The sequence below is a fragment of the Cervus canadensis genome, chromosome 1 (assembly GCF_019320065.1).
Source record: "Cervus canadensis isolate Bull #8, Minnesota chromosome 1, ASM1932006v1, whole genome shotgun sequence".
Classification (NCBI taxonomy): domain Eukaryota; kingdom Metazoa; phylum Chordata; class Mammalia; order Artiodactyla; family Cervidae; genus Cervus; species Cervus canadensis.
Genome location: NC_057386.1, coordinates 30,019,543 through 30,045,179, shown reverse-complemented (window position 1 = coordinate 30,045,179; position 25,637 = coordinate 30,019,543). Strand labels below are relative to the sequence as shown.

General features: G+C 46.9%; 1 protein-coding gene across 1 annotated transcript; it reads right to left on the bottom strand.

The window, feature by feature from the left end:
* Window positions 1–416: 416 nt before the first annotated feature.
* Window positions 417–23,884, bottom strand: ZNF18 (zinc finger protein 18). The gene is given in 8 exon segments (XM_043473948.1): window positions 417–1,443; window positions 1,446–1,643; window positions 5,891–5,998; window positions 6,619–6,709; window positions 9,142–9,233; window positions 9,655–9,841; window positions 11,468–11,947; window positions 23,791–23,884. Coding segments are annotated over 7 exon segments (1,635 nt in total). The 5' UTR covers window positions 11,855–11,947; window positions 23,791–23,884; the 3' UTR covers window positions 417–871.
* Between the last annotated feature and the right edge of the window lie 1,753 nt (window positions 23,885–25,637).

The following is a 25,637-nucleotide window of genomic DNA, read 5'->3' as shown; positions in this document are numbered from 1 at the left end:
GTCTCCTGCATTGGCAGGCGGGTTCTTTATTGCTGAGCCACCAGGGGTCTAGACACTCTATAAATTGAATTGATGCTATTGATTTCTTCCTAACACATACAGACTAAATGAGATAATGAAGACAATTTTACAGCCCAGGACACTTTGGCAAAAATGATGGATGGCCTAAGGGGGACACTGGGAGAAAGAGGGGCAACTGGAAGCCCCAGAGCAGATGGGAGGCAGGCCTGGGAAGAGGACACCAGGATGCCTGGCAGTGGGCGAGCTCTTACCCTGGCACCAGGCTGCTATGTTCCTGTCACTGTCCCTCTGATGGTAAACTTGGGGAGTTTGTTTGAGCTAATCCGGGAGCTCGAGCACCACTGAGGGTTTGTGAGTTTCAGTCAGCTCACAGTGGATACCGCACACACAGACGAGACAGGGAGTGACCACCAAGTTTATTGAAAGTTAGCTTTGCACCCATACGACAGAGACCACACGTGAGCCCACTGGCCTCTTTGCTCCCCCTTCTGAAACAGAAGACCTGCTCTAGGACCATAGTTCTGAGGGCAGATCCAGTGAAACTCTTTCCAGAGAGCACTCCTAAAACGGGACCTCCAAGTGACACGTCTTTCCCGAGGGGTCCGGGAGGACAGACGAGCAGAAAGAGGAAGACTTCTCTTTCTCCTGATGCAGAAGCAAGAAAGTCAACCCGCGTGAGATCCAACCCAGAGGCCGAGCTCTCCTCCTCGCCTAAAGCCGTGCTCCGGTCTCTGCTCTGCAGTCCATGGAAGACTGAGGGGACAGGGATGCTTTCTAAGGGATGCGGTTCCTTGGGATGGAGCCAAGTCTTCTTGAACGGACCAGGGGACAGGACGGGGCTCTGAGCCGGCTACGGGTGGGGCTTCTTTCCCAGGTGGGACCTCTGATGCTTGTCGAGGCTCGAGCTCCAGCTGAAGCTCTTGCCGCAGCGGGCGCACCTGTAGGGCTTCTCGCCTGTGTGCACCCTCTGGTGCCGGTTGAAGTTGGACCTCTGGATGAAGCTCTTCTCACACACAGGGCACTTGTAGGGCTTCTCACCCGTGTGGATTTTCTTGTGGTAGCGCAGCCCCGAGAAGTCACTGAAGCCCTTCCCGCAGTAGTCGCACTTGCAGGGCTTCTCCCCCGTGTGAATCCGCTGGTGCTTCACGAAGCTGGAGCTCCGCAGGAAGGCCTTTTGGCAGGTGGGGCACTGGAAGTACGTCTCCCGGCTGTGAGTTCTTTGGTGGAAAACCAGTTGTGAGTTCCGGTAGAAGGTCTTGCCACACTCCCTGCAGGTGGGGAGTCTCTGGGCCATGGGGGCCCTTGGCTGCCCCCGCAGGGCAGCCTCTCTCTTCTCCTCAAGCCATGGTGCGGGCGGCTCCTTGGGAAGCGGGGGCAGCAGGTGCGGGCCTGGCTGCGTCCTGGAATTCGTCTCCTGGGGCAGAGCTGACCCCCCGCCCCCTCGCCCTGCAGGTTCCCCTGGACCTCCGAGAGGTCCTCTCCTTCTCCAAAGGGTCTTGGCTCGTCCTCACCGAACAGGCCGCTCAAGGGAGTCTGAGGGGGAGGCTCTCCTGAGGCCAGAGGGTCCTGGGCCCTGTAGTTCTCCAAGTTCAGGTTCTCTTTGTCATTCTCCCCTCTGTCCCCTGGAAGACAAAGAAGATGCAGAATAGTTCAGTCAGCGGTCCGCCCTGCTTGCCAACCTGTGTGTCAGAGAAAGAGTCAGCACAAGACATAATGACTTCTCTTTACCAAGAAGAAGGAAAATGCTGTCGGACCTGAGCACCCGGCACTCGCTTCTCGTGTGTCCAGGCTGTGACTCAGCTCTGGACAGGAGGAGAACGAGAGACAGCAGAGGACGGCTTCCAGAGGCCGCAGTAGCCGCCTCGGAAGAGCAGCAGCCAGCTTCTGAAGCCTAGGAGGAACAAGTCTGTATGGGAGAGCACTATGCTAAAGAGTATTGGTTTTTATCTGATTATATAAAAAGGATAAATATGATCACGAAAAATAATTTGAAAAGCATACGAAAGAAAACAAAATCAGCCTTAATGATAGCACCCGGAGGCAACTTGCCACTGTGAGTGTACATTTCTTTCCAGTCTTTCATTTAAACTCGTATGTCAGGAAGATACCCTGTTGAGGGCATAGCAACCCGCTCTAGTATTCTTGCCTGGAGAATCCCCATGGACAGAGGAGACTGGCGGGCTACAGTCCACGGGGTTGCACAGAGTCAGACACAACTGAAGGGACGTAGCATGCACGCACGCACGTACATGTGTAAGTTTTTGGCTGACACGACCAGTACCATAACTGTATAAACAGTTCTCTACCTGGCTCTGTAGCCTTCCAATGGTAAAGGGTGGTGGTTATCAATTTCACACGGGTCCTCCCTTCCACAAGTCACCCCGAAGTTCGTGTCATGTCCCAGGGGCTGTGGTGCCCAGAGAAGCTGCCGTGTGAAAGTCAGCACCCTTGGTGTGCACAGGAATCCAGCTTCATTGGTGCTTCACTAACTTCATTAACTCATGAAACAGTTGCATTTTCTTCTTCTCATAGCTTGGAGTTTTGGTGGTTACTACTACTCAGTGACCCGTGTGATAAAGTTCTTTATGGTGAGGGTAGAATTTATCTTCAGCTTTTATATATGACTTTATTCCTGCAGATCCGAAGGAGCCCTTTGCCCTTCTCTCTGCCATGTCAGTGTCTTTGGAGTTGTTTGCCCTTCTCTCTCCTATATCGGTGTCTTTCACATTATCGGCTAGAGACCCAGGAATCTGCTGGAGAGCCAGACTGGAGCTTGTTAATTCAGAGCCTTAGAACTCGTTCCTCTTGGAAGGCCAAGGTACTCTCTCTTGTCTTTGAAGAAGCCTTTATAGGTATCATTTTAAAGAGCTGAATAACGGCTCACATTGGAGATATGATAATAAACACAGTAGACTAAAACATGGTAATTTATTTAAGACTTCTCCTACTGTGGGAATCTAAGTTGTTTGTTATGTTTGGGTACTGTAAATAATGATGTGAGAAGCTTTTTTCTTCACAGATTCTGCCCACATTTCTGATCAGTACCTTAAAGGTTCCCCAAAGTACAATTACTGTGTCAACAGGCATGAATGGTGTTATTAAGGCTGCTGACACCAACTGGTAGATCAACTTCCAGAACAACGGTGCCGTCCTCAGGTCCCAGAGGCTGGGGAGGGAGGAGGCAAGTGTTCAACGCCTACCTACTGACTGTCTCAAGAATCTGCTGCTGAGATTGGTGGGAAACAGCTTCTTGTTGGTGTAAATGTTAATTCTTTAGTTATTAAAGGATCAATTTTTTTCACATTTCACATCATGAGTTACGTCTTATACTCCAAAACTGCTGTCCATTATTAGTAAACTGGGAAAGTCACTTTTCTCTTATCAACTTGCACTCATTCTTTCTATTTTAAGAAAAATAGTCACTTGTCTGTCATGTCCATGAGAAGAGTTTTTCACCAGTTTAGTCATTACCTTTATTTTGTTTGGGGTTCTGTGCTCCATGGCTCAGTTGTGTCTGACTCTCTGCCACCCCATGGACTACAGCCTGCCAGGCTCCTCTGTCCATGGGATTTTCCAGGCAAGGATACTGCAGCGGGTTGCCATTTCCTCCTCCAGGGGATCCCTCTGACCCAGAGATAGAACCTGAGTCTCTTGTGTCTCCTGCACTGAAGGCGAATTCTTTACTGCTGAGCCATCGGGAGTGGGAAGAAGCCCCTTGTTTGGAGTTATTTTTATGTGTAGAAGTTGTGGTTTCTTTCTTTTTAAATATAGTCCAGTCTGTTAATCATTTACCTAGTGATTTTTTTTCTGTCGCTTTTATACTTATAAAAATCATCCCCATCTTGACATGAGTCAAATATTTACTCATTTTCTTCCCTATTACTATTATTTTATTTTCATATTTTATGTCTTTTCCATCTGCTTCCAACTTATTTTGGTAGACAACACACACAAAGTTGAAGCAGATTACTCTTCCCGGAGTGTTTCCTCCTGATTCTGCTCAGAGAAGAGTGACTCTTCCTGTGGACTTGTGTTGCTTCCTCCTCCATCAGTCCTTCACAGACCAGCCTCTGGTCCCCGGCTCCCTTGTCAGTTCCACTGGCTTGTATACTATTAATATTGCACTATGTGAATGAGTTTACCTTTCAGAAATGACATATTCTGAATATTTACAAACCCAACACTGATGAAACACTCTTCTTTCAAACCTTTTTACTATTCTTGCAGTATTCCTCCCAATAAGTGCTTAAGAATCATTTTTCCAAATATAGTTGACTCTCAAACAATGTGGGGGCTGGGGCACCCACCCCAGTGCAGTCAAAACCCAAGTGTGACTTCACAGCCAGCCCTCTGTGTCCAGGCTCTGCACCTGTGACTTCAACCAAACGTGGATTATGTGCAGATTTATTGAAAAAACTCTTGAGAATAAGCATTCCTGCACAGTCCAAACCCTTACTATTCAAGCGCTAACTGTATGTGTATAAGTTTCATCCTCTGAAATCGTGATTAGAGGTATGAGTGTAAGACTTTTTGAAGCTCACTTCCCTGCTGACCTGCTTTTCCTGTGAGCTGTTCTTCCATGTGGTCAAACAGAAGAGCATATCTACTCTCTCCTGGGGCATGTGCCCCACTTGCTCTGAGCCCAGGTCAGGCTTCCCTGGTGTCTCAGTGGTAAAGAATATGCCTGCCACTGCAGGAGATGCAGGTTCCATCCCTGGGTTGGGAAGATCCCCTGGAGAAGGAAATGGCAACCCACTCCAGTATTCTTACCTGGAGAATCCCATGGACAGAGGAGCGTGGCGAGCTGCAGCCCATGGGGCTGCAGAGTCAGATATAACTTAGAGACTAAACAACAACCACTGAATCTAGGTCTGGCAGGCTGTTAATTCTGGTAACCTTAGGGACCAGACCACTCCTTTCTTGTCCTGTTATTACTGTCTCATCCCTGCACACCTTGACTCCTATGTCAGTGGCCCCCAGGACTCTCCTCTTTGCAGGGCACCCTCCCAGCCTGTCCTGCAGGTGGCTGCTTCCCAAGTCTCTCTCCCCACAGATCCTCTCTCAAGAACCTACAATGGCGTTTCTTTGCCTTATCAAGGCAGGCTGGCTTTATACCCTCTCCACAGTCTGGTTCGAGGTAAGATCTAACGGGACTGTTGTTAGAAAATGAAATGAAGGGATGTGTGTGTGTGTGTGCACACGCACGTGTGTGTAGGTAGGTTTGACAGTCGATTTTACATAACTGCAGTGTTTTTAAAAGAATTCAGAAGGCAAAGGGTGACCGCTGTTTTACAACAGACCAAGTTCATATTTCTTTGTACCAACCTTAAAATACGTGACTGATATGAAGTATTTGTTGTTGCTGCTGTTTAATGAAACTTGGGGTGCATAGAAAGTAGCTGAAACATGTTTTTCTGCTTGTGTGTCTTGTTTATTTTGTTGGGAGTTAGTGGGTTACCATTTACCATAACCAGAGTGAAAAAAAAAAAAAGGTCCAGTTACTCTGGACCTTCTCCTTAGGAAGGATAACAGTAATCTGTTAGATGATCTTTTTTATTTTATAACAGAACTCAATCCATATCTGATTTGCTCTCAGCCTGTACAATCTTAATTCTCTCTAAGAAAGGAAGCCATCACAACAGGCTAGAGTGAGGCAGCATATCACATTCAGGGTCCTTCTTCTATAATTAAATATCTGTCAACAACCTGACAGCTAGAGATGAGGAGACCCAACCTCAGTATTCAACCTGGACTCACCAGGTCATGGCTGGTTATGACCGATGTAATAGAAACCAAGTCCTAACCTCTCCCCCCACCACCTCCAATTTAATGACTGGGGGTCAGAAATGGCTGGGGACAGGTCACTCACCTACGCAGGTGGGTCTTGGGATCTTCTCGCTGGCCTGCAGGTGTGGCCCTGCCAGCTCTGCCCCATACCCCGCTGGATCAGTCAGGTCAGGCCTGGCATTGGAAATGCCTGGAACAGAGAGGGGATCCGTGGGCCTGGATGAACGGGGAGGACTGGGGACCAGGCTGTCTGTTCACAGGAGGGCCCTGAGTGGAAAGGGAACTGAGAGGCTCTGGACACCACTGAGGAGCCCGTCTTGCAGGGACATGGGGAACCGCTAAGACACCAGCACCCCTGGGATGGCCGGATGACGGCAAAGGCCACAAAAAGAAGGCTCTGGGCAGGAGGGGTCAGGCCTCTGGCAGGATGGTGCGCGGGTTGTGACTGGGTCCCCACCCGTGGCTGGCTGGGACATGGTTAGCAGAAGAGAGCAGCCACAGTCGGCCACAGCTGAGCCCCATCGTAACTCAGCACCTGCAAGCTCCGAAACAGTGAGAAAGTGACTAGATCTGCCGCTCACTGTCACCATCTTACAGCCGGCACCCACTTCACGGAGGAGAGGAGCCACCATGGGGCCAGGCGCACACAGCGTGTTTAATACACGGGAGCTGACACTGTTGCCCACCCCCTCCAGCTCCCCAGCTCCTAGCTGTGTCTCCGAGGGTTTCCGTCACCCGGAGAACGCCGAGCAGAGCGGCCGGTCGCCCCTAGAGCAGACGGGAGGTGCCCCTTCCACCAGGCTGACCCACCTGCACCTCCTGAGACCATCTTCCCATAGGTCTCCAGCATGAGATCCCAGTACTGCTCCTTCTGGGTGGAATCCAGGTGCCTCCACTGCTCCTAGAGAAGAAGACAAGGCATGGGTCCAGGGGAGGGTCCCGAACCATCCCTCCGCCTGTGCAGGGCTGAGGAGAAAGGAATGGGCCTTAGGGTCCCAGCCATCGGAAGGTCTGAGAAACCATGGGAGACGGCTCCAGACGGAGTCGACAGGCCCGGCCTCTGTACTTCTTGCCATGGAGAAAAAACACGTGGGTTTTAGGTCCCGCATTCTCTTTTAAGTTGCCTGTTTGGGGGAGCCCTTTCTCCACTGGGCTTGTGTTTAACTCTCAGTGCTCATTCGAGAGGTCTTTGGGCAAAAGAAAGAGCCTGATATTCCCAAGATGTCATTGATGTCTGGAAATTCAGGAGCGAAAGGAAAGAAGTTTTGCAATGTATTTCTGATTAGCAGATATTAAGCTTAAAAAAAGAGAGAGAGAAGAAAAGGAGAAGTTAAATGTTTTCGGGTGGAAGAAACTGCAAAGGTGAAAAGTGACCTCTGTATTTTTAACTTATCATAACCACATTTTAAATATGGATTTTAATTTAAAATTTTCTAAAGTAGGAATTTTTAGCAGCCTACTTTGTTGATCTTCTATGAGTGAAGTTACCTTAACAACCATCTGGAAATAACCAGCTTGAGCAAACACTGCCGAATGCAAGAGTCCTTGGTCTTTCAGGTCAGAACACACAGACCCCCGCTTTGGCACTGGCAGTAATACCCACGAGGCGGCCTGGCCCCCTGGACACACGGGCACCAAAAGAGTAGCCACCAACTGCCGTACAAGGCAGATAAGACATCTACCAAAACCCTCCGGGGCAACAATCGACCCTTTCAAAGCCCAGAAAAAAGTCTCTGAATAGCATACCTCCAACCTTAAAGCCAGACTTACTCGAGGAACTGCCAGAAGCCAGAAGTGCTTGAATGAAACCCTTGACTTAAGAGACAACACGCCAACTACAGCCCTCCCACTCCCTCTCATTTTCACAAAAGCAGAAAAAAATCGAACTTCCTACTCTGGGAGGACAGAAGAATGAGACTGGATGGGGACATAGTCTGGATTTCATGTGGAAACAGCACCACCTTGTGGGTTTCTGGGGCACTGCCACAACTGACTCGCAGAGATGTGTGGACTGCGTTCCCCTCTGGAGGTCTGAACAAACGGGAACGGACGCCACGCATCCCGGAGTCTGGGAGGCTCTGTCTCTGATTCAGTCACACATCTGCCACGTGGACTTCACACCCTGCCGCTGTTCTCGAGGTTCCCAACTCAGGGAAGAGAGTACAGGACGTGATTCCTTACATTTAAACATTACCTTCAGTTATAAAAGATTCTGTTGAACATTGAGGGCCTTCTGATACAAACAGGTGTTGTTAGTTTAGGGAGGGGCACTGGGTAGGAATGGTCTGTCAGGGCTGAGTTGCTGTTCATCAGGAACTGGCTATATACAGGAAATTTGTTTATACATTACATATATTTACATAGGGCTTCCCAGGTAGCGCACCCTGGTAAAGAATCCACCTGCCGATGCAGGAGACACAAGTCCGATCCCTGGATCGGGAAGATCCACCGGAGGAGGACATGGCAACCCACCCCAGTATTCTTGCCTGGAGAATCCCATGGACAGAGGAGCCTCGCAGGCTACAGTGTATGGGATCGCAGAGTCGGACACAACTGAGAACATACCACATATTTATATACATAAATACATACATACATATATACACACACACACACACACACACACACACATATATGGTGTTGCTGGTGAACATTAAGAATCTTTGGACCTCGAGCTATCCAGAACAGGTCGTGGCTAATGTCAGTATATAAGTACCACAGAGCTAACAGCTAACCCCACTAGGTGAAGTATGTTAATATATACACCTTTCACAGGGATACCCTGTATTTACTGTAGAAGCAACAAGAAGCCTCCAGGTCTGCTTGAGATCCTTGGCGGAATACCCAGTTCTTTTCCCCCAAGCAGCCTCTTGCCTAACAGTCTGGTTCCTGAATACCCTGAAAGCAGGAAGAAGGGTACTCTTTTGAGTCACTGAAAAAAGTATATCCCCGTGCCCACTCCCCATCCCCTACCCCAAGTACAATGTGAAGCTGGGACTCTGGTTTCTATATCTCTGGGCCTGGAGAGCTGAAGCTCAGACCTGGCTTCACACCACGTCCAGCACACCTGCACTCTAAAGGATCCCACAAGGAGAGTCCCGAGAAGAAGTTCTCTAGAGGTTTGGAACAATGCTTTGACTAAAGTCTACAGGTGCTTGAAAAACTTTATTTTTATCAAGTGCAACTTTTCAGAATCGCTCACACATAATCAAAATAGATCTGTTTCTGAGACTCTGTTTGAGGCCAGGATGGAGTGAGAGGGGCTGGGTTTACCTTCCTGCTGAAACCCCGAGGGCAAGGTTCTGGGGTCAAGAAGCAGGGGACCCCACTCACCTGAGATGCTGTGTGGAGAAGGGAGGCTCCGAAGTCCTGGTCCCCGACAGGCATTTGCTCGGGCTGGGCAGGCAGCTGGGTGGCGGCCGCTGCTGAAGGCAGAGACAGAAGACTGAGCATCCTGACGTCCTTCCCGACCACTCACAGAGGGCACAGGGAGAAACCTCCCCCCCGAGAACCTACACGGGTCCCACCATCTGTGAGCTCAGACCCATGTTTACCTCCCTAACCAACTCCGGCTCCTCCAACCTTCCCGACAGCTGCCCCTGACATCTCCTCCCACATTCCTCAGACCCCAGATCCGAAAGGCCTGGCCCTGTCATAAAGTGGTTTACATTGCAGACTTTGAATCCCCAGTCGCAGTTGATTCCTGTAGGTGCACCCTGCTTCCCACATGTCCAGACAAACCCCAATTGGAGCGGCCTATGGTATCAGTTTCCTGCTGGCCTGCTGATCACAGTCCCCTGGTTTCTCCAGGACGCAGCACACACACCACCAGGAACCACCCCTCACCTGGACCTTGCTCCGCGTCAGACTCCTCTTTCACCACACAGCTCAGGGGCTCCCTGGGCCCAAGGGCTGTGTTCTGGAGCCCAAGCTCCTGAGGTTCTTCAGCAGGAGACTCTGTGTCCCCCGCCGGGCAGCTCGCGGGCTCCGCCTTCTCTGAGAAGACTTCCTGTCCCAGAACTTGGATGCTGATCTAGAGACAACACAGTGCTGATTACTGAAAGACCCAGAGGGAGGCTTTCTGAAAAACACAGAGCTACCCTTCCAGAACACATCCTAAGGCAGGCCTTAGGGACACGGGGCAGGGAAAGAAAAGGCCAGCGTTTATTTCTGGTCCAGCAGGAACTGGGCAGGAAAGCATCCTGAGAGCAGCTGGAGGACAAGGGAGACCTGGGAGCCCTTCAGACAGGCCACTGGGGCTGTGTTTCTACTGGACAGCCTCCACCAATTAAGATGCAGGCATCTTTGGGACAACTCCCCAAACACTCTAAAGATGGGATGGGAGGGGAGACTTTATCTTCAATCCCTAATGGCCAAAAAGTGTAGAGTCACAGGGAGAACTAGGATCAGGGGTGGCATGAGGATACACAGAGGAGGTATAATGAGAAACACGCTGAGGAGGTATAATGAGTCTTCATCTCAGACTCCTGGCATAGAGCTCTGAAAACCCTGTAATGTCCTCAAGGACAGGACTGCCAGGAGCCACTTCTGTGGTTCAGAATGAGCCCTTCCCAACCGTCCCTGAGTTGATCATGATAGGGTGACTCTTGGTGGCCCTGGATAGCTTCAGGATGGAGGCCCATTGTCAGGGGAACTAACCTGGTGATTGGAGGGCCAGAACGCTCAGCCCCGCCTCTCAACCTCTAGGGGACGGAGAGGGGCTGGAGCTCTTCAACTACTAACGGCCAATGATCAATCTATCATGCCTGAGTACTGAGAACACCATAGTAACTCCTAAGCTGCGGGGTTCAGGGAGCTCCAACCCAGTGAACACATATAAGGGTCAGGAGGATGGAGTGCCCAGAGGAGGGCATGGAAGCTCTGTGTATCCCCCATCTCTTCTATTTGGCTGCTCCTCAATCACATCCTTTAGAACAAACTGGAAAATGGAAGCAAAGTGTTTCCCTGAGATCTGAGTCATCCGAGCAAGTTATCAAACCTGAGGAAGGGGCCATGGGAACCTCCCAGTCTGTAGCCAGCTGGCCGTAAGTCTGAGTGACCCCTGCAGCTTGTGACTGGTGGCTGAAACGGGGGAAGTCTTATGGGACCAGCCTTATCCTCTGGGTTGAGCCAAGCAGACCGCTACAGTCACAACTGAACTGAATAGGAGGACACCGAGTTGAGATCAGAGGCTTGGAGAATTGGTTGTTGGTGTGAAAAACCTGACATATTCAATGCCAGAAAAAAGATAACACCCCTGGGACTTGCCTGGTGGTTCTGTGGTTAACCACTTCCCTGGTGGCGCCAATGCAGGGGACACAGGTTCGACCCCTGGTCCAGAAAGACCCCACATGCTGTGGGGCAACAAAGCCTGTGCATCACAACTACTGAGCCCACACGCCCTAGAGCCAATGCTCTGCAACAAGAGCAACCACTGCAACCAGAAGCCCATGCGCCGCAACCAGAGTAGCCCCCGCCACTGGGGAGTAGCCTCCACAACTAGACAGTAGCCCCCGCAGCTAGAGAACACCTGCACGCAGCAACAAAGACCCAGCGCAACCAAAAGTAAATAAATTGATTAATTAAAAAAAACAACACCCCTGCTAAGACCCCAGAGGACCTGGTGCTTCCCTCACGGATCACAGCACTCTCTGCTCACCCACTGCCACAGCCTCTGGGGGTCTCCCTTCAAGCTCTCCACGAGGGTCACGGCCTCCTCCCCGCTGCCTGGGCACTGCTTCCGCACCCACGTCTGGATCTCCCCCGGCAGAATGCTCAGGAACTGCTCCAGCATCAGCATCTCCAGGATCTGCTCCTTGGTGTGAACCTCTGGCTGCAGCCACTGGGCACAGAGCTTCCGAAGCTGTTGGAGGGTCTCGTGGGGCCCGGACGTCACCTGGTAAGGAAACTGCCTGAAGAGCTGGCGTGCAGTCTCGGGGCTAGGGGGCTCCCCTCGGCGGGTGGCATCTGGGCCATGGAACGGGAGCTCCTCGGCCTTGGGCGGTGGCGGCAGCAGGACGGGAGCCTGCCCCAACTCCACGGGCATCGTCTGGCGCGGCGAGTCCTTTTAGAGGATGTGCTTCTGGGACGGAGCTGTCCCTGGGAGAACCAAGTCTTCTCAGAGCCTCTCACAGGGACCCTGGAGGGGCAGCGAGAGCGACATTACATGGGCTAGGGGATGCCCTTTCACAAAGAACAGAATCACCTGCCCTGCCTGAGAAGCCTTGGAGGGAGTTGTGGGTCTTCTGAAATCAATGGATGCACTATTTTACTTTGAAATATGGTAAACCTGAAGCTGCAAAGCAAACTACTAGAACCATAGCTAGACTATCAGAACTCTGACCATTTTTACAGTGTTCTCTCTTGGTCTTCAAATGGCCAGACCAAGTAGAAGAATGAAATGCACCATGTGAAGCGTGTTCATAGGTTTCCAGGTAAACAGCTCTTCTCCACCACACTCCGATATCTGCATCCATAGGTCTGCAGACTAAAACAGACAGCTCAACAGAGACACTGATGCCCTAGGATTAAAGACTAAGGTTGAAATGATTGCGTGCATGCATGCATGCTGAGTTGTGTCTGACTCTTGGCAACCCCATGGACTGTAGCCCACCAGGCTCCTCTGTCCATGGAATTTTTCAGACAAGAATACTGGAATGGGTTGCCATTTCCTTCTTCAGGGGATCTTCCCGACCCAACAATCAAACCCACGTCTCCCGCATTGGCAGGTAGATTCTTTACCACTATGCCACCTGGAAGCCCAAGGTTGAAATGACTAGATGCTTCCAAAATAAATATGAAGTTGAAGAGAACTTTTTCCCTAAAAGGTGCAATCAAAGTTCTAAGTGACTTCTTTTGAGTGCTGTGTTGACAACTGGGAATTTATGAAAAATCTGTCATACTAAAATTTTCAACCCTAAGCTGAAAAAAGTCTTAGAATAAATACTGACTACTGCAAAAAACATTCCTACAGACATGAAGCAAGTTTTATGGCAAGTGGTATCAAAATTCAGAAGGCAGGAACTAAGACAAGGAAAAGAGAATTAGGAAATGGCAAAGTTAATATTAAGATATTTTAAAAGGAGCATGCAATATTTCTAGCTGGCTTTCTTCATGTAATCCTAACATTGGATTCAATTTGGTCTATCTTAAAATATTATAAAGGAGCTGGAGGTCATCATTTCTCCATAACATGAACCACAACAACCATAAAAACACCCAGTCACTCGGGTGCCAGGGTTAATCAGAGATCAGTACAATACTCTAGCTTTTGATGGCTGCTTTGTCCTTGAGGGGGCTTTCCTGATAGCTCAGTTGGTAAAGAATCTGCCTGCAATGCAGAAGATTCCTGGGTCAGGAAGATCCCCTGGAGAAGGGATAGGTTACCCACTCCAGTATTCTTGGGCTTCCCTTGTGGCTCAGCTGGTAAAGAATCTGCCTGCAATGCAGGAAACCTGGGTTCAATCCCTGGGTTGGGAAGATCCCCTGGAGAAGGGAAAGGCTACCCACTCCAGTATTCTGGCCTGGAGAATTCCATGGACTGTATAGTCTATGGGGTTGCAAAAAGTTGGACATGACTGACCAACTTTCACTTTCAATTTTTTCACTTTTGTCCTTGGGGTGTAACAGCAATGTCTTTATCTCCATGACTTCACCCAAACAGTTCACTCTATATCACAACATCATTTAAAAATAAAACAAGCAGGAGATTGCTTCAAGATGGTGGAGTAGAAGGCCACGTGCTCACCTCCTCCTGTGAGAGTGCCAAAGTCACAGCTAACTGTTGAACAATCATTGACAGGTGGACACTGGAACCCACCAAAAAAGGTACCCCATGTCCAAAGACAAAGGAGAAACCACAATGAGAGGGCAGAAGGGACACAATCAAGAAAAAAATCAAATCTCATACTTGCTGGGTGGGCAACCCACAAACTGGAAAACAACTGTACCACAGAGTTCTCTCACTGTTGGGAAGGTTCTGAACCCCAAGTCAGGCTTCCCAATCTGGGAATTTGGCAAAGGGACTAGGAATGCCCAGGGAATCTGACGTTGAAGGCCAGCAGGACTCGATTGCAGGACTTCCATAGGACTGGGGGAAATGAAGACTCCACTCTTGGAGGGCACAAAATCTTGTGTGTACCAAGACCTGGGGAAAGAAACACTGACCCCACAGGAGACCGAATCAGACCTGCCTGCTAGTGTTAGAGGGTTCCCTGTAGAGGCGCAGGTCAGCAGGGGCTCACCACAGGGATGGGGACACTGGCAGCTGCAGTCCTGGGAGGGGCACCTTGGCATGAGCCCTCTTGGTGTTTGCCAATAGCCCCACCATCAGTTCAGTTCAGTTGCTCAATCACGCTACCATCAGTTCAGTCCAGTTTAGTCGCTCAGTCATGTCCGACTCTTTGTGACCCCGTGGACTGCAGCACACACCAGGCTTCCCTGTCCATCACCAACTCCCAGAGCTTACTCAAACTCATGACCATTGAGTCAGTGATGCCATCCAACCATCTTATCCTCTGTCGTTCAATCTTTCCCAGCATCAGGATCTTTTCAAATGAGTCAGTTCTTTGCATCAGGCAGCCAAAGTACTGGAGTTTCAATTTCAGCATCAGTCCTTCCAGTGAATATTCAGGACTGATTTCCTTTAGGATGGACTGGTTGGATCTCCTTGTAGTCCAAGGGAATCTCAAGAGTCTTCTCCAATACCACAGTTCAAAAGCATCAATTCTTTAGCACTCAGCTTTCTTTCTAGTCCAACTCTCACATCCATACATGACTACTGGAAAAACCATAGCTTTCACTAGACAGACCTTTGTTGGCAAAGTTATGTCTCTGCTTTTTAATGCTGTCTAGGCAAAGGAGATCAGTCCTGGGTGTTCATTGGAAGGACTGATACTCAAGCTGAAACTCCAATACTTTGGCCACCTCATGAGAAGAGTTGACTCATTGGAAAAGACCCTGATGCTGGGAGGGATTGGGGGCAGGAGGAGAAGGGGACAACAGAGGATGAGATGGCTGGATGGCATCACCGACTCGATGGGCATCAGTTTGAGTAAACTCCGGGAGTTGGTGATGGACAGGGAGGCCTGGCGTGCTGCGATTCACGGGGTCGCAAAGAGTCAGACAGGACTGAGCGACTGAACTGAACTGAGGCTGGTCTACCATAGAGCCTATAGATTCCAGGGCTGGTCCCCTCAGGCCAAACTAAAGGGAGGGAGCACAGTCCCACACATTAGCAGATAACTGGATTATAGTTTTACTGAGCAAGGCCCTGTCAGAGCAAGACCCAGTTTTTCCCCAGTTCCTCCCATCAGGAAGCTTACACAAGCCTTTTAGCCTCATCTACCAGAGGGCAGAGAGCAGAAGCAAGAACAACTACATTCCTGCAGCCTCCAGAACAAAAACCACAATCACAGAAAGTTAATCGAAATGAAAAGGCAGAGGATTATGTCACAGATGAAGGAACAAGATAAAAACCCCAGAAAAACAACTAAATGAAGTGGAGATAGGCAACCTACCAGAAAAACAATTCAGAATAATGATACTGAAGATGATCCAGGAGCTAAAAAAAAAGAAAAAATGGAGGCACAGATTAAGATGACATAAAAAGGTTTAACAAAGATGCAGAAGAACTAACCCAGAAAAAGAAAGCAAATTTTTTTTTTGAGGGGACAAAATAGAAAGGTAAGAAGAATATGTTTCTTGTGTGGGCCCCACTAACTGTCCTTTGTGCTTACAAAGAGACCCACGTATTGAGCTGGTCAAAGAGTTCATTTGGGTTTTTCCATAACATCTTACAGAAAAACCTGAACAAACTTTTTGGCCTCCTGATATTTCATTCATATATTCATCCAGCACCCAGAGGGCTATAGCAACATGTGCTCAATAATTCAGGAATTCTATTTCTTTTCATGGCAGCCTACCCACTGTAATTAACAACAATACTGGAGAAAGCCTAAGAGGCCACTCTTTTCAGGCAAGAAAGGGATCCCTGAGAGATTAAAAGCTCAGAGGAGGGTCCCATGGTCATCACAGCTGTCTGCAAAGGAAAGATTTCCCAAGCCCAGTGCAGGAAGCTGGAACTCAAGCAGAGACCAGGGGCTACTGAAGCGGCTAGAATCGTAAAGAGCAGGGCAGTGGGGAGGAAGAAGCTGTGGCAATGGAGGCAGACAGGTGTGGAGGGTTGGGGGGGTTTCCTTGTGATGAATCTTGGCCAAGGGTTGGACTGCACTCAGCATGGTGGAACTATCCAAGGTTCAACAGGGAGCAGTTGCTACCATGTTAAAAGAGCAAATGAAGGATACAGAAGACCAACCAATGATGAGAGACATTTACATTTCTGACCCCAAAAGTAGAGAAACATTCAATGCATCCTGAGTTATCTGAAAGGTCATGTTAGGAGTAAGGACCATGCTCAAGAGTAAGACCTACCTACTCTAAACATGCCCCCCAAAACCTAAAGCCAAGCTTCAACAATATCCACCAAGGAGGCCCAGTCTGTTGGTCTATTCTGATCCAGTTATAAGAATTTGAGGGAATTCCTTGGCAGTCCAGTGGTTAGGACTCCATGCTTTCACTGCCAACAGCTCAGGTTCAATTCCTGATAAGAGAACTAAGATCCCACAAGCTATGCAGAACAGCTAAAGAAGAAAAGAATTTGGGAAACACCTTGGGTTTTCCAAAGATCTACCCTAAAACCAAGCTGGTTATTGTTCAGTCACTAAGTCATGTCCGACTCTTTGCGATCCCACAGACAGCATGCCAGGCTTCCCTGTCTTTCACTATCTCCTGGAATCTTCTCAAATTCATGTCCATTGAGTTGGTGATGTTATCTAGCCATCTCATCCTCTGCTGCCCCCTTCTCCGTTTGTCTTTAATCTTTCTCAGCATCAGTGTCTTTTTCAATAAGACAGCTCTTTGCATCAGTGGCCAAAGTATTGGAGCTTCAGCATTAATCCTTCCAATGAATATTTAGGGTTGATTTTCTTTAGGACTGACTGGTTTGATCTCCTTGGAAAGGTATGACAAACCTAGACAGAGTATTCAAAAGCAAAGGCATCACTTTGCCAACAAAGGTCCATATAGTCAAAACTATGGTTTTTCCAATAGTCATGTATGGATGTGAGAGTTGGACCATAAAGAAAGTTGAGCACTGAAGAATTGATGCTTTTGTATTGTGGTGCTGGAGAAGACTCTTAAGAGTCCCTTGGATTGCAAGGAGATAAAAACAAAACTAACATGACCCAAAGGTGATCAATCAGTAATTGAACTGCCTGCTAGAAGAAAACTCAACACTCTTCAGAAGAAGATAACAGAATCCTTAGTGTCTACAATGTGCCATCCACAATATCCACAATGTGATCCAAAATTACTAGATATGTAAAGAAGTAGGAAAATGTGACTCAAAATCAAGGGGAAAGAAGTCAAGAGAATCCAGGCCCTGATGGCCTGTGGATTTAAAAACAACATAATTTTAATGATAGAAGAGATTGTGACTTTTCACAGAGAACTAGAAATCATAAAGAGAAACAAATGAAAATTCTAGAAAATGAACTGTTAACCCAGAATTCCACATCCAACAAAAACAGCTTTCAAAGAAAGAATTAAAATAAAGACATATTTCAGATAAAAAAAAAGCCACGAGAATTTTCCCCCAATGATGCGTACTGCAAGAAATGCTAAAGGACATTCTTCCTTTAGTTGAAGGAAAACTCATATCTATAGAAAGGAATGAAATCTCCAAAAATGGTAAGCACGTGGTGAATAAATGTAAGATACTATGCTTCTATTTCTTCTAACTTCCTTAAAAGAAGCAACTGACTGCTAAGGCAAAAATAGCACCAGTATAAGCAGAACATAAGTAGAAGTGAAATATATAAATACAGCACAAAGAAGGGGGTAAATGGAATTAATCTGTTATTAGGTTATTACATTTATGAGATGCTAATGCAGAAACAGAAAATTGAAAGGAAGAAGTAATGTCAGATGAGGTGACAGATGGGAAATGTAAAGGTGTTAAGTGAGGGGTAGGAAATGAGAAATGTGATTATAAAGTATAACAATATTAAAGCACACTCTGATAAGTTAACCTTTGATAATTTAAGGATGCATAATGCTAGCTGTTAAAGGATTATAGAAAGAGGTATAGCTAAAAAGCCAAGAGACAAACAATGAAAAGCAGTCAATAATATACAGGAAAGAATCAAGAGAAGAATAAAAGCAGAAAGGTCAAGAGGAAAAAAAGACAATGTGACAGACTAACACCCAACCAATCAATAATTACATTAAATGTAAATGGACTAAACACTAGAATTATAAGGTACAGATTGTCAGATTTAAAAAAGCAAGACTCAACTATATGCTATCTACAAGACATTTTATATATAAGGACACAAATAGTTTGGAAATAAAATGGAGGAGAAAAGACATTCCATGCAAACAGCAAGCACATGAAAGCTAGTATAGTTACATTAGTATCTAACCAAGAAACTTCATGACAAAGAGAAAAGGAGAGACATTTTATTCTGATAATTGGGTCAAATCACCTAGAACACAAAGCACCCTAAAAGTGTAGGCACCTAATATCAGGTCTAAAGGGAAAACTCCTCAATCATCACTGGAGATTTTAATACTGTTCTCTCAGTAAATGATAGAAAAATAGACACACACACACACATTATATATATAATATATATGAGTGAGGAAATATCTACTACTGTGGGCAAGAATCTCTTAGAAGAAATGGAGTAGCTATCATAGTCAACAAGAGAGTCTGAAATGCAGTACTTGGATGCAATCTCAAAAACAACAGAATGATCTCTGTTCATTTCTAAGGCAAACCATTCAATATCACAGTAATGCAAGTCTATGCTCCAACCAGTAATGCTGAAGAAGCTGAAGATGAACGGTTCAATGAAGACCTACAAGACTTTCTAGAACTAACACCCAAAAAAGATGTCCTTTTCATCACAGGGGACTGGAATGCAAAAGTAGGAAGACAAGAGACACCTGGAGTAACAGGCAGATTTGGCCTTGGAGTACAGAATGAAGCAGGGCAAAGGCTAATAGAGTTCTGCCAAGAGAACACACTGGTCATAGCAAACACCCTCTTCCAACAACACAAGAGACGACTCTACACATGGACATCACCAGATGGTCAATACCGAAATCAGACTCATTATATTCTTTGCAACCAAAGATGGAGAAGCTCTACACAGTCAGCAAAATCAAGACCGGGAGCTTGTGGCTCAGATCATGAACTTCTTATTGCCACATTCAGACTTAAATTGAAGAAAGAAGGGAAAACCACTAGACCATTCAGGTATGACCTAAATCAAATCCCTTACGACTATACAGTGGAAGTGAAGAACAGATTCAAGGGATTAGATCTGATAGTGTGCCTGAAGAACTGTGGATGGAGGTTCATGACATTGTAGGCAGTGATCAAGACCATCCCCAAGAAAAACAAATGCAAAAGGGCAAAGTGGTTGTCTGAGGAGGCCTTACAAATAGCTGTGAAAAGAAGAGAAGTGAAAGGCAAAGGAGAAAAGGAAAGATATATGCAATTGAATGCAGAGTTCCAAAGAATAGTAAGGAGAAAAGAAAGCCTTCTTCAGTGATCAATGCAAAGAAAAAGAGGAAAACAATAGAATGGGAAAGACTAGACATCTCTTCAAGAAAATTAGAGATACTAAGGGAACATTTCATGCAAAGATGGGCTCAATAAAGGACAGAAATGGTATGGACCTAAGAGAAGTAGAAGATATTAAAAGGTGGCAAGAATACACAGAAGAACTATACAAGAAAGATCTTCATGACTCAGATAATCACGATGGTGTGATCACTCACCTAGAGCCAGATCCTGGAATGAAAAGTCAAGTGGGCCTTAGGAAGCATCACTATGAACAAAGCTAGTGGAGGTGACGGAATTTCAGTTGAGCTATTTCTAATCCTAAAAGACGGTGCTGTGAAAGTGCTGCACTCAATATGCCAGCAAGTTTGGAAAACTCAGCAATGGCCACAGGACTGGAAAAGGTCAGTTTTCATTCCAATCCCAAAGAAAGGCAATGCCAAAAAATGTTTAAACTACCACACAATTGCACTCATCTCAAACACTAGCAAAGTAATGCTCAAAATTCTCCAAGCCAGGCTTCAACAGTACATGAACCATGAACTTCCAGATGTTCAAGCTGGTTTTAGAAAAGGCAGAGGAACCAGAGATCAAATTGCCAATATCCGTTGGATCATCGAAAATGTAAGAGAGTTTCAGAAAAACATCTGCTTTATTGACTATGCCAAAGCCTTTGACTGTGTGGATCACAACAAAATGTGGAAAATTCTGAAAGAGATGGGAATACCAGATCACCTGACCTGTCTCTTGAGAAATCTGTAGGCAGGTCAAGAAGCAAGAGTTAGACCTGAACATGGAAAAACAGACTGGTTCCAAAAAAGGAAAAGGAGTACATCACCCTACTTATTTAACTTATATGCAGAGTACATCATGAGAAACACTGGACTGGATGAAGCACAAGCTGGAATCAAGATTCCCAGGAGAAATATCAATAACCTCAGATATGCAGATGACACCACACTTGTGGCAGAAAGCGAACAACTAAAGAGCCTCTTGATGAAAGTGAAAGAGGAGTGAAAAAGTTGGCTTAAAGCTCAACATTCAGAAAACTAAGATCATGGCATCTGGTCCCATTACTTCATGGCAAATAGATGGGGAAACAATGGAAACAGTGACAGACTATTTTGGGGGGCTCCAAAATCACTGTAGATGGTGACTGCAGCCATGAAATTAAAAGCTGCTTGCTCCTTGGAAGAAAAGTTATGACCAACCTACACAGCATATTAAAAAGCAGAGATATAACTTTGCCAATAACAGTCCATCTACTGAAAGCTATGGTTTTTCCAGTAGTCATGTATGGATGTGAGAGTTGGACTATAAAGAAAGCTAAGCACCAAAGAATTTGATGCTTTTGAACTGTGGTGTTGGAGAAGACTCTTGAGATTCCCTTGGACTGCAAGGAGATCCAACCAGTCCATCCTAAAGGAAATTAGTCCTAAATATTCATTGGAAGGACTGATGTTGAAGTTGAAACTCCAATCCTTTGGCCACTTGATGCGAAGAACTGACTCATTTGAAAAGACCCTGATGCTGGGAAAGATTGAAGGTGGGAGGAGAAGGGGACAACAGAGGATGAGATGGATGGATGGCATCACCTACTCAATGGACATGAGTTTGAGTAAGCTCCGGGAGTTGCAGATGGACAGGGAGGCCTGGCGTGCTGCAGTCCATGAGGTCACAAAGAGTCGGACGCAACTGAGCGACTGAACTGAACTGAAGGAAATAGAAAATCTAAACAACACTGTGACCCAAGTTGCTATAACTGTCATTTAAAACAACAACTGCAGAGTACACACCCATGTCAGATGCACAGGAAGCTCTCATGAAGACAGAATATGTGTATAATTATGTTTCAAAACACCAGAATCTTAAAGTATAGATTCTCTGACCATAAAGTAGTTGAACTAGAAAACAGTAAGATACCTAGAATATCCTAATATACGGAAATATTAAATAACCTACTGTCAAAGAAAAAAACCAGATAGGAAATTAAAACATTTTCATATTGACTGATAATGAAAACACAACATATTAAAATTTGTAGGAAATGGCTAAAGGCTGCTTAGAGAGAATTGAACAGCTTTAAGTAAATAGGTTGGGAACGAACTGAATTGCAAAAGGCTTAATCTGCAGGGCTTAATGCAAAGCCAGAGAAGGAGATGCTTTTACAGAAAGGATTAGAGTTAACTTTTCCAGGAATGTCTTTTATAAACAAATTATTATTAGTGGAAGTACTTTGTCTCATAATTAAACAACTGCTGAGTGAATTTTACAACTTTATTCCGACCCTGAGAAAAATAAACTAACTCTATTGAAAGTAAATAAACATGTTAAAACTTTTAAATATATATGCATCCTTCACTATCTAGATATGGCTCCTGAATTTCAAATAACAAGTAGCAAGATTTTAGATAGCAAGAGTCTGATCTGTGGACTTATTCATATTTACTTAGTTCCTGAATTAAGATAGCAGTTTAGATAACACCTAGGGAAAGCCACTTTCAGGGAAAACTATGTCTCATAAAATATTTAACTCTGATTTCAGCTATTACACTTTCACATAATGGTAGGGAAAATGCCTCCGGTATTCATAATTAAATTACTTTATGGGTTTCCCTGGTGTTTCACATGGTAAAGAATCTACCTGCAATGCGGGAGACCTGGGTTCGATCCCTAGGTTGAAAAGATTCCCTGGAGGAGGGCATGGCAACCCACTCCAGTATACTTGCCTGGAAATGGACCCCAGTCCATGGGGTCAGAAAGAGTCAGATATGACTGAGCAAGTTAAACACAGCACCCACATAAATGGCTCATAGGTTGGTACTGCAAATACTTCATGAGACTGTACTCCTGTTAGTTTTGAAAAAAAATGTAAAGTTATCCCAAATGTATAGTTATTATACTTATTAAAGCTATAACAAATCAGAATGCGTTTTTAAATGAACAGCTAGGTTCAGATACTTATCCATTCACATATGAGCAGCCATTCGCAGAGCACAAAGACGGTCTCCTTAAACATCAGTCAAGCTTCTGAGTCATCTTTTTGAGTAGGGCTGGCCCTTGGACTCTGTCCTTGGCCCTTCTAATCTAGTTTAGCAAGAATCTTTCTGACTCCAGTTTAGGGAAAATCCCCTACTTTTGATATTTGATCAAATTCAACATCCCTTGACCATCCTTGATATCTGACCAAATTCCCTATCACCCTGACCTGCCTTCAGCAAAGCTGGTCCAGTTAGTTTAGCCAGAATGACCCCCTTAAGCCAGACGTTTCCTCTAAGTAACCTTCCATCCACTGACCCCACCCCAAACTTTGGCTATAAATCTCCACTTGTCCTTGTATTCAGTCTCTCCCTCCCATACCTCAAAACCCCATGGAAGTCCCTCTGAATACTGTCCACCTTATTGTTTTTAAGGAGTGTCTGAGTAACTTTTTTCTCTATTAAGTTCCATGTTAGGCACGGTTCAAGCAAATACTCAGAAATGGGCTTCCCTGGAGGCTCAACAGTAAAGAACATGTCTGCCAATAACGGACAACGCAGGTTCCATCCCTGGGTTGGGGGAAATCCCCTGGAGAAGGAAATGGCAATCCACTCCAAGTATTCTTGCCTGGAAATTTCCATGGCCAAGGGAGACTGGCAGGCTGCAGCCCATGGGGTCACGAAGAGTCGGACACGACTTAGCGATTAATTAACAACCCTCACAAATACCCAGCAAGGCGAGTATTATAGTGTACAGGTCTGAATCTCTGAGGCTCACCGAGGCGGCCAAATTCAAACCCAGAAGCTCTAACCGCCTGTGCCTTTGGGAGGAGAGCGGCAAACCTTTGGTAACTTGGTTGGGGGTGGGGAGGGGGCGGGCTTAGGAGCTGTCACGAACAGCTGGAAGGGAGGAGGAGCTACAAGCAATGAGGCCGGGGAGGGGACCCGGCCCTGCCAGGCGCAGGGCAGCGCTACCCACTGCGCCCTCCACCCTCTGCCCACGACGCCGACCGCACCCAGGAGACAGACTGCGGGCATCAGCCCATACGGGTTCCCTCTTCCCGAGGCTCACTTCCAGCCTTCTAGGGGAGGCAGGAGAGAGGGGCCCCTTCTCGTCCCAGGCCAGAGACGTGGCTGGAGAGTCCGGCGGGGCCCACAGGCTCGGGGGGCCTAGCCCGGTCGGGGTACCGTGCCTCCACCAGAGTCCACTCACAGCCCCGCTGCCTCTCCCCCCGCACTCGCGGCGTCCCCGCGCGCGTCCGACGGCCCGGACGCCGCTCCCGGAGGCCCGGCAGAATCCCGCGCGGACGCGGGCGGCGCCATGCCCGACCCCCTGCGGCGGCGTCCAGGCCACTCCAGCCCGCGTGCGCTCACCTCGGCCCGCGGCGCCGGCTTCGGGCGCACTTCCGGGAGTCGGGCTGCTGCGCGCGACTCTGGGTCCGACGGGGCGGGGCGGGGCGAGGCGCCGGGGCGGGGCGGGGGCGGGGCTGATACACAGGCTCTGATTGGCTGTCCGGATAGCCCCGCCCCACTGGCGCCTCTGAGGCCGCTGTGCGTCACGTAGCTGGCGGGTCTCTCATTCATTTGAGCTCCGTGCGGTCGCTCAGTCCTCGCTGGACCTTTAGGGAACCCCAGGTCTGGGTCGGGCACTGGGCCAAGCACTGTGAGGGATGCAGAGGTCGTTCTCGTGTCTGTCCCAAACGCTTCGGCCCCTAACCCCGGCTCTTAACCGCAGTCTCTTCCTTGTGGTCCTCACCTCACTTAGAACTCCCAAGGGCGTTTGATTTGCCCTGACCTTTCTCTGTCAGGCTTCTCCAGCTCTCACTGACTCTGCGTTTCCTCGGCTCTCTTCTTCCACTGTTCCCCTTTCAGTGTTACAGTTCTCTTCCCACCTCATCTTGTCTGTCTGCCCCCGCTTCCCCACCCCACCCCCATTCTCACTCCTTCAAGGTGATGTCTTCCTTGCCTCCTCCCTCCCCTTCTTCCCTTTCCACTTGACAATAATCTCCAAGCCCTAGGATTTTACCGCCTTGTCCATCTCTCCGACCTTTCCTCTCTCCATTCTCTACCCCTACCTCCTTCCAAGTCATTTCTAACTGGATGACAACTGTCCATTTCCAGGTCATCCTGCACTCTACCACTCAGTCATCCTGTGTGTTTTTCTAGGTCCCAGAGCCTAAGCGAAATCCACTGTGTGAAAACTACTATTTCAGCTTAACCCAGGTGGGAGTTTCCGAAGTTGGCTTGTATAACAATGCTGTTTTTTGACTTCCTGGACAGAGCATGGTAGCAATTTGTCAGAGACATTTAGAGTGACACTTGCCTAGGGTGTTACTCCCAATGCCAAGGTGCTTTGCTTCTAAGAAAGTCAAGAGGTGAGATGGTTTGGAAAACGAGGATGATGGATTTCTATCTTCAACATGTTAGTTTTTATCTGATCAATATCCAACGAACATAACAGTAATTTGGAAGCTTAAGTTGGGGTCACAGAGCCCTCTTGAATCTGATGGAAGCTATAAATCCGTTCCCAAGGAAAATGCACATACATCTCTACACAGATAAATTTGTACACAAATTCATGGAGTTCACAGAACCCTGAAGTGCATTCTTGGAACTCATGAATTTCAGGTTGAAAACTCTTACTCTGGTAGATGGTTCCTGATAAGGAAGTGACACTTGGCACTTTAATAATTTCTTTATAAACTGGCAACTTGCTCCTTGTGATATAGGATCATCATTCCTGCCCAAAGTTTTGGCAGCTAACTAGGTCAGTTAGTTTCTTGAAGTATGAGTTAAGAAACAATTATTATTATGCTTAAAATTATTGATTATTAATTGTGTATTGTAATGCTTCTCCTTAGACCACTGCCAAAAGCATCATTTTGGCAGTTTGTTTAAAAATTGTATTTCCAGGCCCCACTTCTCAGAGCATCTGATCAGAGAAGGCAAGAAATCTGGCTTAACGTGCCCTCTTTATGAGTCTCATGTGTAGCCACATCTCAGAAACCCTGGTTTAGAATGGTGGTCACTACACTTTTTAGATCAAGCAGTCTTCACCAGTAAAACTATTTTGAGGTTAGAGAGCCACTAGTTGTATATGTATTTATTAATAAGTAACATACATGTATTATTTTGCCTACATATTCTACATAATAAAACATGTGAATATAACAGTTAAGAAAGACAGATATAAGGATGAAGAAGTAATATTTCAAAATATT